Source organism: Pezoporus occidentalis, unplaced genomic scaffold (assembly GCF_034315485.1).
Source record: "Pezoporus occidentalis ecotype Australia unplaced genomic scaffold, CSIRO_AGI_Poc_V1 ctg4, whole genome shotgun sequence".
Classification (NCBI taxonomy): Eukaryota; Metazoa; Chordata; class Aves; order Psittaciformes; family Psittacidae; genus Pezoporus; species Pezoporus occidentalis.
Window position 1 is genome coordinate 19,457,351 of NW_026915724.1, and position 13,177 is coordinate 19,470,527.

Genomic DNA, 13,177 nt, shown 5'->3' on the forward strand with positions numbered 1-13,177 from the left:
TTTTTTTTTTTTAGCTTTTTTGGGGTTTTACAGGATTTTTGTAAGCAGATGCTTTTTATTTCTACTTAAATGTTGCTGGTTTAAGGTGGGAGGAGGTTGTCACATTCTTCTACTCTATTGTGATTTGATGAGTTTTTACTGCTTTTGACAGTAACTTGTGTTTCCTAGTCTTCCATTGGGAGTAATTCCATTTCAGTGAATCGTGTATTTCTTCTTCTCTTCAGGCAGTTTTCAGTTGTCTAATTTATACCAAGTTCTCTTACTTTAGACAACTCACAAAGCTCGTGGAAAGGATTTGTTGGTTGTGATGCAATGTACTTTTCATATGACTAATGGGGATGGGATGGAACACACCACTGTTTTTTTCACGTATCTTGAAATTGTTCCATCTTGTTTATAAATATAATTACGTACAATTACTATCATTGTAATGAAAATGATAATCTGACATGTTTACCCTTACACTGAGGTTCAGGAATACTAAACTGGTTTAATGAGGGAAAATGTTTAGATTTTCATTAGTATACATTTTCTTAAGGAAATTACATTTCCCATACAGACTTCTCCTAATTAAATATGTAGCTGCAATATTTTTGAAAGCCATAAAGACTTTCTTTGAAGGTTATATATCTATCTCTTCTTTTAGGCTGCAACTACCTCTCTCTTGATTTGGCCAGTTGAGTAGCAATTTCTACATGTTAAAGGTGGAAACAGTATGAGTTTTATTATAAGCATTATTCATTTTATGCATGATACCTTTCCCAAAGTAACAGCACATTTAGATATTACCTATACTAATTTTATTGTCATTGTTTATAGTTTTATAATATTTCCTGTGTTTGTTAAGCAAGGCAAAGGATTTAGTTTGCCTTTTCAATAAGGAATTGATAAAAAATGGGATTGATGTTCATGGTAGTGTTTGGATATATATTCTTTACTCATTTGGGACCTGCTGTCTACTTCCATGGTAACAGCAGTAACTTCAGCTGAGCACTGGGAATAGTTTGTTTTCCCTTCTCTGCGTTTATACATCAGGCCTTTCTTTTTAATGTTCTGTTTGCATTTGTTCACAAGCTGAATGAAGTACCTCTGAGGAGGTCTTGCGTGACATTGCGGAGAATATTTTTTTCTGAGCATGTCTCTTAAATATATAGCCAACAATAATAAGGCTCTTTAAACAGGTAAAATGACAATCTTAATTCTTAAATATTAAAACACTTACTGCTAAATATTTGTATTTAACTTCTCTTTAATAGTTGCAAAAGGCATTTCCAAGCCAATACTTAAAACTGTAGTAATATTGTGTAGGCATCATGCATTAGGTAACTTTAGCATTTGAAGAATGTTTATTTTATTTTGTGTCACTGCAAGGGTGAATATAAAACTTATGTATGTTTGTTTGTTTGTTTTATTAGAGTCTAGTGCTGGCTGAAAATAGTCCTGGAAGAGATAGCACTGAATATATTCTTGTATTCGAGCCAGATCTTCCAGCTTTGAAAAGACCTTTGGAACCATACCGTCTGTCATTTATGTTTTACAATGGTATGTTTCAGTTACTTTAAAACGCTTGCTTTTCCTTAGAAGCAATTATTTTTATGTCCATAATCTTCTTCAAAACTGTGTAATAGCAGAGGTTTTTGCTCATGTTTAAACCAACTATGTTACTGTTTTTTTCTTCTAAAAATACATATATTTCTGTAGATTTCAAGAAGCAGCAACAGATGGCAACACTTACAAAGGAGAGAGACCAATTATCTCAGTCCATTGGTGTTTACAGAAATTGGTTAGAAACTACTAATCAACTTGTAAATGCAATTAAATGTAAGTCAAATCAAATATATGAATAAATTTCCTGGGAATTACACTTTTTTCCTTTAACAATTTTAATATAAAGAGGGGAGGTAAATAGGCATTGAAATCATGAGATACAGTAATTAGGGTTCATACCCTAATTAGAGCAGCAGGGGGGAGTATATCTTTGAATTAGCAGGGAAGCATCTAGTTATTTGGTTGACCTGCCTGTAAAGGGTCTTGATTTGCGGTAGAACATCTTATGCCAAAACTGTCAAAAAGAGAAGTAAAACATTGAAGCATGTGGTCTGATTCTTCAGTTTTTCCATGACTGCCTTGCCCTCCCATCTTTGCAATGGATGTGTGAATGCTCATTGATCTGGAAATCTGACAGTTGCCTAAAAACAGGTTTAGGGAATGAACCATCAATAATCCTCTTTCAAAAAGTCTTACATTTTCAAAATCTTACTTTTTCCACCCACATTTTGACCCTGTGTACATTATTCAGAAGAATTGTGTAGCTATTAATTGTTTATCTCAATGTTCTTCAGCTAATTTAATCCTTTATATAGTCTGTTAAACAGCAGAGTGAGGGCAGTGGTTTATGGGAATGAGAGAGATGAAGAAAATGTTTTCTTTGCGTTATTTTTTTGTTTGAATCATCCTGTCCATTGATCAGAAGCTTTGATTTAATAAATGCATTCTGAAATTTTATTTTAAGTAATCATTGAATGTAAGTAAAGCGTGCTAGAATTAAAGGATGCTGCTGTTTCTTGTAATTTTAGCACAGGGCTATGTTTCTGTTGCTTGCTTCATGTTTCCATTATGGATGCAAATTCCTGAATTCCAGTGTGAAAGGCAAAAGGTTTTGTTTTGTATTTGCAGTTGTTTGCACATCTCTAGAGAGCAGGTTAGAGCACATTATACTTTATGCTTAAGTAACATTTTCATATAGAAACCTATTTGAATAGATAGAGTGGAAAGCAACTCACCTATGTACTCATTTGTTTTCAGAATTACTTCAGTTGAGATATGAGACTTGAGGAAATAGTGTCCAGGAAGTGCTGTCCCACATAAGAGAGTAAAGAGGGTAGTGCCAGCCACCACTCTTCCCTTTCCTCTTGCCCTTTCACCTGTTGGAGAACCATTTGGAAAGATAATTAAGAATGAAAATTAAAAAAAGAGCTTAAATTCTCAGAATTATATAAGGACTGGTGTAACTGCTTGCTGAAGCTGAAGTAGATATCAGCTGCTGAAATAGATTAGAAGCTGGACAAATCACAAGATCTTTGTGGACAAATCTTGATATTCTGTGCTGAAATTAAGAAGTAGATAGGATCAGCCGTGGGTGGCATAAATCTGTTGTAAGAAATTCTCAGAGAAGTGTTCCATTGCTTTCTAATATTTCCTTACTCTCTGTTGATTTTATCGGTTTCAGGTCAGGTTAAAGATGCTGAAACAAAAGAAAATCTCCTGAAGAGCCAGCTGAGGAAATACCAAATTGAATTACCAGAGAAAAACACAGTATGAGTTATTTCTTATTAACCTCCCTCGTATCTTAAGAATAAATTTAATCTTAGTATGAAATTGGTATCATATAACATTATGGAATCATACTGGTATATACACAAGAACCTGTTTAGAAACCATGAAAATTTAAACCATGAGGAAAATTCGTGAACAATGCCAAACGTAATTTATTTCTTTTATTTACTTTTCTGCTAATGTGACTATCTCTTAAAGAAACTGCTGGAAAAATAAGAAAATCTTATTTCTGATCCACATTTGGATCATGTTTTTACCTTTCTGCTAAGGTTAACAATTATGTTACTGGTATTGATAGTTTTCATAATGGGGTTTTGCAGGCTGATCAATGTACCCTGGATGTATTCTGGAAAAAGTAGACCAAAGGAAAACACTTCTTTTGCGAGAATTAGAGAATTTCATATGTTACTGACAAAGTCAATATAAAAGTACATTTGAAAGATTCAGGGCAATGGACCCCACTGATAATTTCCTATAAAGATCCAGTTATATAAAGATCCAGTTATATTATTAAAACTTTTTACAGAAAGCTACTAACATTTTAGGAAATATATAGGTAAACAATCATCTATCTTCAGATCAAATAAAAACAAATGTTACAGTCATTAAGCACAGATCAGTAACATTAAATTATACACATTATGCAATCATGGTACCCATGTTCCCCTTGCTGGCTACACTTTTCAGGCCTGGATATAGTCCCCTTCTAAAACTGCTTCTTTTTGTACAGTCGTGCTTGTCTTTTCCTGCTGGTTTAAACTTTCTGCAGTTTTAGCTCTAATCAAGCTCCAGTAGCTCTTTGTGAAAAGCTCCCTGAAGTCTTTAAAACAAAAAATGTAGCAGTAAAAAAGTTCATAGTCACAACTGCAGTGTGCCTCCTTTCGCTCTCCTCTGAGATTATATGCAGCAGTCCCTTACATATTAAGAGTCTGTTTCAGTTTATTGAAGGTTTTTTATTAAGAACTTGATTGAGAACAAGTAAATTAACTACTTCTGCAGCTCAGACCAATGATACATGCTTGCTAACTTTAAATTTTAATTCTCAGCTTCAGTATGTGGATTCTCTGATAAAACAAAAGATGTTGGATCAAGAAGCAGTAATGAAACAGCCAAGGCGAACTTGTACTCTCCCAAACTATCCGAAAGGCAACCAGGATATTTTAGGCAAGGTAAGTTTTCTCTCTGAAAGCCTTCAGATGACTTTGGTTGTTAAATGGTAGTGATGAAATATTAGCCAACCAAATATGCAAGTAATTTTTGAGAAGTATTGAAAAGAAGACAGGATTCTCAACCCATCAGATGACTAGCTCTTCTAACAGACCCATCAACAGGGGAATTAGATGTCTGATTGAAGTTGCAGGATGATTGTGATTAGTATGAAGAGGGGAAGTGGCCTTGGCTTCTGTGTTGATTGTTCTAACTTTTGTGGTACAGATTGCACATTTAGCACAAATTGAGGATGATGAAGCAGCAAAAGTTATCTCTTGGCATTTGGCAAGCGACATGGACTGTGTAGTCACATTGACTACTGAAGCCGCTCGTTCTATCTTTGATGAAACTCAAGGTCGACAGCAAGTGTTACCTCTTGACTCTATTTACAAGAAGACGCTCCCTGACTGGAACAAGTAGGGAAAAACAATGAAATTTCTGTATTTGTATTTCATATGAATTCAATTTTTTTTTTTATTTTGTCTAATTTGTTTTTTAAACTTCTATGAATGATTCAAAGAATAAGATTTCTAGCTTCATAATGATAACAACAGTAATGTCACTTGAAGTGTTAGCTGAAATCGTAGCTTTATCTCCTCTGCTGTGCATTGTTCTTTGTTCAGTAGGGTTTTTCTATTAAAGAGAAGACAGTCTACCTTTTCTCCACTTCTAAATAATTCTACTGCTTCAAATCAAATACTAACTTTTATAAAAATCCAGTTCCAGTGTACATTCGCTAAAATCATCTGTAGTTATAAAACTCAATTCTGCTGTTTTGGTTTCCTGGAAGGTAATGGAAAATACAATAATTCCATGCCTGAAAATAATTTGTGAATAATATCATGAAGAAATGCCTTTTAGAAAAGATTGAATGTGCAGATACATTTATAAGGTCCAAAATCTTAGCTTTTCATAAAATAGATTATTAAAGCTTTCCCATAAAATTAGTCATATGAATTTGTTGGATATACATCTCATTACAAATTAGTGTTTTACCAAAGAATCTTTAATATCACTGGCATTTCGGATACTATTAGGATCATTTAGTACCTAATGTGGAAGTGTTAAGATGCATTCAATTCCATTTGAGATTTCTGCTGAGATTGTCAGAAACAATAATGAAATAAAGGCAAATTACTTTTTTTTTCTTTTCCACCTCACTCTGCCCTTTCCTTAACCAGGCCTTTACCTCACTTAAGGAATGGAAAAACCTCCTTCAGACCTATTGGAAATCCTGTATTTGCCAGAGATCTGTTAACATTTCCGGATAATGTAGAGCATTGTCAAACAGGTAAATGATATCAAAGAAATTGTTCATAATTTCTTTCTTTGTAATAGATAAAATACAGAAACATCAAAAATCATCATTCATTGAGTAATCTTCATTGAGACATTTTCAAATACCACTGAGGACAGGAAAGCACTGGCACCCACAGGGAGGTGGCACTGGGGGACAGAGACCACATCCTTTTCCTACAGTTTTTTTCTTAGATTAAGGAGATCTAATCCTTAATATGGAGCATTGGAATTTGTAATTATTTCAGTAAGTTCTTCATTTAACTTCACAGCTTCTCAGTATTGGAATATTCATCTCTTCATAAAAACCAATTTTTAATCCAGTGTATTTTCAGAAAATTAGATACTATCAGAGACTTTAACGATAAATTCTTCTCCGTGTCCCTCAGGGGAATTTAAAAACTGTTTTGCTTGACATATCTCATGCAAGGCTGCATCAAGCTAGGCTTTGTATAGAACAGCTTTTTCTGCAAAAGAAAAGTCTTAAACTCAGTTGATCATCAGCCTGTGAATGTTTGGGTTTTTTTCTTTGATAACCCACTGAATATTAAGAAACATGTTAAGAAACTGAGAACACAATTCAGGAAGGAATTTAAAAAAATATCATATATATAATTTCCTAAGACTTGGGATTTTATTATGTGTGTCTTCATAAATGTAAAAGTAAGATATCAAGTGAGTACTTTGGAAAATAATTGTCTTATGGCATAATTGATTGTAAACATAGTAAATTTTTTCTTTATGAATTCTTTGAAAACAAGAGATTGCTGTTTATCTCAATCTCAGAATAAAATTTCATTGAAAAACATGCAGATGCTGTTTTCCTGGTACTTATCTAAAAAGCTGTAGTAATGATGCCTCAGAACTGATTTTTTCAAAACTCAAGTTATTTTGTTTGCAGAAAAAATTAATGATTCAAAAAATTACATTTTTCAGTGTTTGGGATGCTCTTGGGTGACGCTATCATTATAGATAATTTGGATGCTGCCAACCATTACAGAAAAGAGGTATGTTTCAATTATTCTTTGTATTTTTTAAAACAAACATATTGGATAGTTATATATTTAATACATTACAAACTTAGATTAATTGCTGAGTTTAATGCTGCATTAGTTGTAAGTGTGCTTTCTGTCTGTGGGTCTCAATGCACTTAACGGTGAATGAAATCCTTCTTACTGACAGTGGCAAAATTACCTCTATTCAGCAAATTCTATTATGTGAATACTGCCGTCAAGCATGAGACCATGTTTTTAAATAGAAACAGTTTTAGTTTTGCAGTTTAGTATTAAATGCAAGCGCATCAGTGCTTTCCAAGTACACAGGAACCTGAGGCAGATGATGAAATTTCAGATCCACAGAAATCTGCATGTGGAACATACGAGACCTTTTTCTGACCCATTTTATTTAGGTTCAGTAGGACACATTTTAGCAGGCAAGAGGCTCTGAGGAAGTCCTCACGCTGGGCACTTTGTTTCACCTTACAAGTTGGCTAGAATTGAAATAATGATTCAGCAGAAGAATATGGAACTGTACAGATTAAACATTAAGATCTTGGGGTTGGATTTTTTTTTTTTTCCTCTGCAGAAGTGTAAGAAATTGTGCTGTGGGGCTGTTCGTCAGAGAACAAGTTAATAAGGAATCTGGTGGCATTGGTTACCTGTTTTGCTCTTTCACAGTCAGTGCAGTTCTGTTCTCTGGGCCTGACCAGCTTGTTTATTGTGGGATTCTATTCCCTGTTTATCGGCTACTACTAGCTGGTAACCTGGGAACAAGGAGTGTTTTAAATGCTTCCAAAGAGTGTCTCAGAAATGCAGATACAGTCATAGTAAAAAATCCAGATGATTGACACTAATATTTTAATTTTCATCACGTGTTATAACCATCTCTGTATCCATCAAGTGAACATTTTTCAACTGTGAAGACTGCATGTGCTTCTTTCATCAAAAAGTATATATTTTTACTGGAAAGTCAAGCAGGAGAGTCTGTAGAATCAGATTTGGGTTGTTAACCAGTGTCAGGAGACTGACCATCTGTAGTTCAAGTAGTTCAGTAAGTGCTCACATTTTTTTATGACCACTGAAGTTTGCTGACATTACTTCACAGTATATGTTGATAATTAGCATTACTTGAAAGCAAAAGTCATTAAATGTAATTTCATAAAATACATTCTCATTAGAGAACAAGGTGCATCATGACTGAAAGATACAAAGCTTCACAGCAGCACTGCTGAAAAGTTGGATTTTCCATGGGGTTACTAATTTAGTATCACTTTTTATACCTGTGTAGGTTGTAAAAATTGCACATTGCCCTACTTTGCTGACTAGGGCAGGCGACAGGATTCGTAGTAATGGAAAATTTGGAGGCCTTCAGAATAAAGCTCCTCCAATGGACAAACTCAGAGGAATGGTATTTGGAGCACCCATGCCAAAACTTTACTCTGCTTTCGCTGGACAGATAGGTGGGTTAATGAAGTCATGAAAATACAAAACTTCCAAAATTATATTGCTTGCCTATGTTATTCTCTTACGTAATATAAAAAGGAAAACTTCAATTTAGCGTACAGTTATTTTAAGAAATGTGACGTGTATGTTGTCCTATTTATGAATTTCCCTTTCCTTTAAAGTTTACAGCTGTTAAATTTCCTGAAAGACAATATAATAGTCATGAGATATTCCCCCTTTATCTTAGTTTGTTAAAGCGTATAAGCAGTTGTAATCATTCAAACAGCAGGCGTGAGAAGCTTGAGCTGATTGGATTCCAGCATCTTTGAAAAATAAGGTTTGGGTCTTTCTTCTTTAGAAATACCATACAGCAATTCAGAATTTCTTACTGTGCAAGTAAGTTCTATGAAGCAGTGGTAGGAAAATTCCTGTTCTTGTAAGAGTCGCGCACAACGTCTTCTACATTATTTCCCTAACAGGAAAATACCTTCTATTTCCTGTGGGATCACTTACATTTCATTATGTCTGGAGTCTTCCTTTCAGAATAAAGGTTGTAAGTTAAAAGATGGTGGCTTCTGATACATTAACAGCTGACCTGACTGATTTGTAAAACATTAAAAAGTCTTAATCACAAATAAAGTTGTTCTTAAATACTTAATTTTCAAAAGAAAGGAAATGGAGTTTCTTCATGACAGTCTTCCTAGAAACTTGCAGTATAGAGGAGTGGGAGAGAACAAGAGAGAAAGAACACCTGTACTTACTGGAGTAACTTCAAATATGAGCAAACTACGTAACATTAACCAGTTGAGGGAGAAAGAAGACTAAAAAGATCTTTCCTAAACATTTCAGTAAAAATACATTACATGTAGGGAAACCATAGTAAGCATTTCTGCTACAGACTGAAATATCCTGGGTTTAGCACACTGTATTTTTCTGTCAGCCCATTTTCAATTGTTGAACTCGGTTGCTACCCAATGTGAATTAAATTGGAATTGTCTATAATTTAGTACAGGGACAAACATGGCAGAAGAAAAGGAATGTTTTAATTTCACTTGGATAGTTACTAGACACTTAAAGGAAAATAATAGTGAAATTCCATATAAAGGACAGCACCTCATTACAAAAGACTTGTTTTGCACTGGGTTTCAGCCTTAACATTAGTTTTGACTTGCTTTTCTTCTGTGTCTGTAGCATAAAAGTAAAATAGTTACTTACACTGTGATTACACTGACAAGGTACGTCTAAAATAAACATACTAAGAATTTACCATGCCTTTTGTCAGTTTTCAGTAACTATGTGACTGCTTTCACCCTGTGCCAAATGTAAGGTAATTTATTGTTCAGTTAAGCTTTGTGGTGCCTCATATTCACCACAAAGTAAAATGAATGAGTCTGGGCTAACATGCTCAAACCCTTTATTACCTGACATATTTATTCAATACCTAGACAAAGAAAAATTCTTTGTCTTATGTGTTAAAAGAGGAATAAAGTTTGTCAGCAAAATAGGCCCTTGTTTATCTGAGTCTGCTGCTGTGTCCTTGTTTAAATATCTGTAGGTAAGACAAAGTGAAACTCAGTAAATATTCTCTTGTTCCACAAGGTGGACTAAAATTCAAGTCAGTAATATGAGCTTCAGCTTTGTAGCATTAAAAGCAAAGCATATTACAAGCACACTTAATGGCATCAAAGGTAGAGAATTCAGTTTGGAGCACACAAGCGACAAGATGTGTAAAGAAATGCCTGTTGGCCGCGTCATGTTCAGAATTCACTGGTACTTTGTGATCTAAGATACAGGCTCAAAAAGAAAAGAGGAGTCAAAATACTCGTGACTTTTACTCATTTTAACAATTGGTCCACTGTAAGTTTGGGTGGAGTTTTTTAAGCAGTGAGTTTGAAAGATGTTTTCTTGTGAATCTTCTACAGTGTGTGGATTGTGTTTGGTAGCCTTCCAAGTCAAAATGACCACATAGTTACTGTTTTCTGTTTTATTATTTTACTCTTCAATTAGATCTTCTGCAGCAATACCGCACAGCAGTGTTGAAACTTGATAATGCGAATAAGGACCTTGATTTACATTTACAGTCACTTAACGCTCCAGAAATGCAAAAGAAAAGACAGGAACTTGCTGAACAAGAGAAAAGCCTCAAGCTAATAGAACAAAAATTGGGTAGGTTATCGTATTATATTTTTGGTGTCTTAGAGGAGGAGAACTGTTAATTCATGTATCCAGATGAATTCTCCTGTTGCAAACTAACATGTTCAAACTACGAAGGAAGATTGTTAAAATAAATCTAGAGTTTAGAGTTGTCTCATTTTAGGGAAAAAATAGAAAACCAGTATGTACTATGATGCTGTGGATATTGCCTAGAACAGCACTGCCCTGTAGTGTCTTCAGATAATGAAAATGTGGTCAGTTAGTGTATTGTGAACATGAAACTATGATCTCCCTAATACGAGATTATATAACAGGCTGGCTGGCCCAGTGCTGGAGAACATTGACATTCTTTCTGAAATGTCTGCGTAATAAAGAGCTGAATTGCTTTTGCTGGGGAAACACAAACAAAACATTGTGCAAGAAAAAGAAATGCATCTAATTCTGCAAGGATAGGATTTCTGAGTTAGAAATTGTTTTTATGTTAATATTGAATCATTTGTGATATTTTAAAATATATCTAAGAAAACAACACTCTGTGACAACTATAAAGCAGATGGCTCTACCTGTCATCTTTGAACTCAGTTTCAGACATGAGGTAGCCATAAATTTTATGGCATGTCTAAAGCCTTACTTCAGAAGTTTAACACTACTGTTACAGGGACCATTTATTAGCAATAGGTTTCATAATTTTTTTTAATTCATTCTTTCTTGCCATTTTTTCATAGGTATGACCCCATCAGATAAAGTCACTGAATCATTACTTCAGCCTGTAATGTTAGATATGCCTGACACCCCCATCCCTCCCAAAAGAATGCGAAGAGAAACAATGAAAACATTGTATAGGTAAGTCTATTCTGAATCTAGTCATTATTTTCCCATCTCCTGAATTCAAAGCAAAAACTATTTTTATTTGTTTGGGTTGGGGGGGGGGGTGTTTGTTTTTTGTGGGGTTTGCAAGGGGGGTTGATGAGGTTTTTTTGGTGTGGGGTTTTTTTTTTGCATGGGATATATATATATTTTTTAAGGCATATTTGTATACAGCAACCAACGAGTAGAGTTTTTGTAAGGCTGATTTTCAAGGTAATTTTTGATTCCTTTGAAGTGTTTGCTTTATTTAACGATACAAATACAAATCTTCAATACAAATATTTGCTTGCTAACTGTTTCTCTGTATGAACTGATTGATTGGCATCTTTGTGCATTCACATTCCCCATGTATTCAACTCTGTTACACCCCAGAAATATTTGAGATGGTATGGTCTGTAAATTCTTTTAAGGTGTGATGTCAAATGTTCAGCAGATGAACAGAGAGAATCGTTCTTGCATAACTTTTTCTAAGTAACTGTCTGAGGTCAGCTGATCTTAAAGTATTTAGGACAGTTATCTTTACCTGTGTATATATAGTTCTGTATTGCCTCTGTGGCTACTGAGCATTAGTACAGCCGAAAAAATATCAGGGAAATCTGTAAGTCTGATCTTCTAGATGACATGGAACTGACTTTTCCATTTCTCATGTCTCTCCTCAGTAACAATATTGTTGTTGCCGAGCTGTGGTTATATTTTTGAGATTATTTAAATCTTACTCACTTGTGTTCTGTAAATCTCAGAACTACTTTTTACTATATTACTGTGTCTCTTTGTTGCTATTTTTTTTATCCACATGTGGAACTTAATTGGTTATATATTTAAAACACCTAGTATTAGCCTGATTCTATGCCTCATTTCAACAAAATAATTTCAAGAATAAGAAGCTGTGCACAAATATAGGGGTTTGTTATTTTTATACTAGTGGGAGCCCTGTGCTTTTGCATCAATTATATCAAATATATATAAAAAATATAGAAGGAAAACGCTTGCTTTATAAGCTACTGTGCTATGTTTTTGTCTAGCTCAGAAGAATGGATTTCCTCTTCCGCAAAGAAGCAGCAGCAATTGCTGCAAATACCCACTTCAGAACTTAATGGAACTTCACGAAAAAGAAAGGCGTAGACTGATGGGACTTTCTGGAAACGGCTCTGTATTGAAAATGTGAATACCTTCAGTTAAAGAAAATATTCATGTTGTATTACCCATTACAATGAAGATTTTTATACTGATAGAAGATACAAATGTATTTCAGTTAGTAGTAAAAAAGATAAGCTTTTAGCATTGATAGCCTAATTTTTGTATAGTTAATTTTCATTTCTAAAGCTTTCAGAGTTTTTATGTTCATGTGTGAAAAAAGTTTAAAATATATCCTTTTTTATTTATGAAAAAAATCAATCTTTTCAATAAAACTACTTCATACAAAGCACTGCCAATATAATCAATTGTAATATTTAAGTCAACAGATTGTGCCATTAAATGAAATTTTTAATTTAAAAAATATCGGGCTATCTCAGGTAAGAGAACTTTCTGGACTGCTCTTTTGTGATGGATGAGCTGTCAAGGTGGTATCAATTTAAAAGGGAGGGTTTGAGAAGAGATATAACTGAGATCTAACCACAGCTGTTTGTTGGAGTCTTTCGATGGTTAACAACAAGCCAGTATCTAAGGCTAGACCCAAGGTGTTGACATGGGAATTCATATCTCCTGCAGACAGTGTCAGTGGAAAAAACAAAGTAGTAACTTCTCAGTATGAAGAGTCTTAACATGTTCACTGAGGGGCTATTCTAACAATTGGGAGAGTGGTGAGTAGGGATACTTCATGGGTGCAGATGAGACAGAATACTGAACCAATGCTAACCACTTTTCAAAATCTG

The 13,177-nt window shown here is 34.3% G+C and overlaps 1 protein-coding gene across 1 annotated transcript in view; it reads left to right on the plus strand.

Annotated features, from left to right (window-relative positions):
- SMCHD1 (structural maintenance of chromosomes flexible hinge domain containing 1) overlaps window positions 1–12,720 on the plus strand; it is a 65,926-nt gene extending 53,206 nt beyond the window's left edge. Inside the window, exons 38-48 of the mRNA XM_062632889.1 lie at window positions 1,416–1,542; window positions 1,702–1,821; window positions 3,230–3,315; window positions 4,383–4,505; window positions 4,771–4,961; window positions 5,727–5,836; window positions 6,778–6,848; window positions 8,128–8,299; window positions 10,290–10,448; window positions 11,162–11,279; window positions 12,326–12,720. Of these exons, the coding sequence (XP_062488873.1) occupies window positions 1,416–1,542; window positions 1,702–1,821; window positions 3,230–3,315; window positions 4,383–4,505; window positions 4,771–4,961; window positions 5,727–5,836; window positions 6,778–6,848; window positions 8,128–8,299; window positions 10,290–10,448; window positions 11,162–11,279; window positions 12,326–12,425 (1,377 nt within the window). The 3' untranslated portion in view covers window positions 12,426–12,720. The remainder of the gene's footprint in view (window positions 1–1,415; window positions 1,543–1,701; window positions 1,822–3,229; window positions 3,316–4,382; window positions 4,506–4,770; window positions 4,962–5,726; window positions 5,837–6,777; window positions 6,849–8,127; window positions 8,300–10,289; window positions 10,449–11,161; window positions 11,280–12,325) is intronic.
- The last annotated feature ends 457 nt before the right edge of the window (window positions 12,721–13,177 follow it).